The 2,475-nt window shown below is 40.5% G+C and overlaps 1 protein-coding gene across 1 annotated transcript; it reads left to right on the forward strand.

Moving 5' to 3' along the window:
- The first annotated feature begins 284 nt into the window (after nt 1–284).
- On the forward strand, nt 285–2,409 carry LOC108732445 (tyrosine-protein kinase Src64B). Its single transcript, XM_025981065.1, has 4 exons — nt 285–426; nt 648–957; nt 1,018–1,271; nt 1,332–2,409. Exons 1-4 carry the CDS (start codon nt 345–347, stop codon nt 2,252–2,254), a joined length of 1,569 nt encoding a protein of 522 aa, XP_025836850.1. The 5' UTR covers nt 285–344; the 3' UTR covers nt 2,255–2,409.
- Nucleotides 2,410–2,475: the final 66 nt, after the last annotated feature.

The raw sequence follows: 2,475 nt of genomic DNA on the forward strand, positions 1-2,475 counted from the left end.
GAGCCTGTCGAAGGTCATTTTTTAATTTTTTAACTTTTATAATTAATTTTTATTTTTACTTAAAAAGTATTTTATCTGAAAAATAGGCCCGGAATTACAATGTTCCCTAGGGCCCGCTCTATCCTTAGTCCGCCACTGGTTATGCCTGTTGTGAACCCCTATACTTTCGCAAAATTCAGTACTGTAGAGTTTAATAATGTCATTAGCTTGGACAATCAAATAGGAAAATTATAACAATATGTTGTTTTAGTATGACTATTTCCTGCTTATTTTGGTATCAGTTGTATCAATAGTTTTCGAATTTGTTACAGATGAACTGATAAATATTCCTTCAAAATCATAAAATGGGCAACAAGTGCTGTAGTAACAGTCATAATGCCGAGCCGCACAATATGTTTTCTAGTCTTAAAGCTCCAGGAATGGACGGTAAGTATAACTGGTGGCGCTATCGATGAGGGTAGTCAGGGGCGCATCGGTACTAGATAACGTGGGAGGCGCGAGATTTGAAAAGGGATTGTTACAAAATCGATTAGAAAAGTAAAAATTTGTGGACGCTAACTTACCGTACTGAAAGTATCACATATATGCACCTTTATTCTGTTTTCTGTTTTTAAACGGGTTTTAACAAATACAATGTTATGTTTAAGCAAAAATTGTCAGTGGCTTGGAGCCCCGGTACACGCCGGATCCCCAAAGAAGTCATGTTGACATCATCCGTCCACGACAAACACCCACCAGGCCCCCGGCCAATCCGATTGCCAAGAGTCGTATTGTGATCGCCCTGTACAACTACACTGCCCGTGATGTCACAGACGTCTCCTTCCGAAAGGGCGATCGCATGGAAGTGGTGGACGACTCTGATGGCGACTGGTGGACCGTTCTTCATCTTACCACAAGACAAGAGGGGCTAATTCCGGGAAATTTTGTCGCCCCCGAACTGAGTATTGAAAGTGAAGAGTGCGTAAAACTTTTAAATCCCATTTAATAAGATAACGTGATGAATGTGTTTTGTTTTAGTTGGTTCTTTGAAAATATATCGAGAAAGGAAGCCGACAAGCTCTTACTGGCTGAAGAGAATCCCAGAGGGACTTTTCTCGTTCGTCCTTCTGAACACAACCCACTTGGGTATTCGTTATCCGTAAAAGATTGGGAGGAAGTCAGGGGCCATCATGTTAAGCATTACAAAATAAAACCTCTAGATAACGGTGGTTTCTACATATCCACGAACAAAACGTTTTTGACTCTTTCAGAATTAGTACAGGCTTATTCGAGTAAGTAATTCATGTTTACATTATTATAAAAATCTTACGTTATTGTTATTTTTGTTTTAGAAAATGCTTTTGGACTTTGTCACGTTTTGTCGAGGCCATGTCCTAAACCTCAACCTCAAATGTGGGATTTGGGCCCGACGTTCCGTGACAAATGGGAAATTCCTCGTGAAGAAATTCAGCTCATTCGACGTCTTGGACGAGGTAACTTCGGCGAAGTGTATTATGGTAAGTGGCGAAATTCAATCGACGTAGCGGTCAAGACATTACGTGAGGGTACAATGTCGACCCAAGCGTTCCTTCAGGAGGCTGCGATCATGAAAAAGTTCCGTCACAAACGTCTCGTGGCTCTTTACGCGGTTTGTAGTAAAGAAGAACCAATCTACATAGTACAGGAGTACATGTCTAAAGGAAGTCTGCTAGATTTTCTGCGCAAAGATGAGGGTAAAACGCTTGGCTTCGAAGACTTAATATACATAGCGTTCCAGGTGGCTTCCGGAATGGAATATTTGGAATCGAAACAGTTAATCCACAGGGATTTGGCTGCCAGAAACGTTCTTATCGGGGAAAATAATATCGCGAAAATTTGTGATTTCGGCCTCGCCAGGGTTATAGAGGATAACGAATATTGTCCGAAACAAGGATCTAGATTCCCAGTGAAATGGACCGCCCCCGAGGCCATCGTCTACGGGAAGTTTTCGATTAAATCTGACGTATGGTCCTACGGTGTCCTTCTTATGGAGCTGTTCACGTACGGACAAGTGCCATATCCGGGAATGCATGGTCGCGAGGTAATCGGACAAATCGAAAAAGGTTATCGAATGCCCAAACCTGCCACTCATTATATACCAGACGAAATTTATCACATCATGTTAAACTGTTGGGATACCAAACCGGAAAATCGCCCAACGTTCGAATTTTTGACTCATTATTTCGAAGGATTTAACGTTACTTCGGAAATTCCATACAGGGAAGTGCCCGATTAAAAACAAAATTGGGAGTTTATGACTGTTTCTGATGTATTCTCGTGTTCGTCTTCGAGACCTTTCACCTCCAGTTAAAACGGTTTTATTTTGTTAAATGCGTGGTAGTGTTCTCATTTTTTATTATTTTATATTTCAAAAATACTTATTACCGAACTTTTAAAGTTTGAATGTAGTATTTTAAACAATTTCAGGTGCAGATAAACATTAAAGGAGTGTTTGAA

Source organism: Agrilus planipennis, unplaced genomic scaffold (assembly GCF_000699045.2).
Source record: "Agrilus planipennis isolate EAB-ADULT unplaced genomic scaffold, Apla_2.0 scaffold10, whole genome shotgun sequence".
NCBI lineage: Eukaryota > Metazoa > Arthropoda > Insecta > Coleoptera > Buprestidae > Agrilus > Agrilus planipennis.

Bases quoted from the DNA above. Each gene is read 5' to 3' on its own strand.
- LOC108732445 (XM_025981065.1), top strand. From the start codon at position 345: ATGGGCAACAAGTGCTGTAGTAACAGTCATAATGCCGAGCCGCACAAT. The intron at 958-1,017 runs GTGCGTAAAACT...GTTTTGTTTTAG, and splicing joins CTGAGTATTGAAAGTGAAGA to TTGGTTCTTTGAAAATATAT. The intron at 1,272-1,331 runs GTAAGTAATTCA...TTTTTGTTTTAG, and splicing joins ATTAGTACAGGCTTATTCGA to AAAATGCTTTTGGACTTTGT.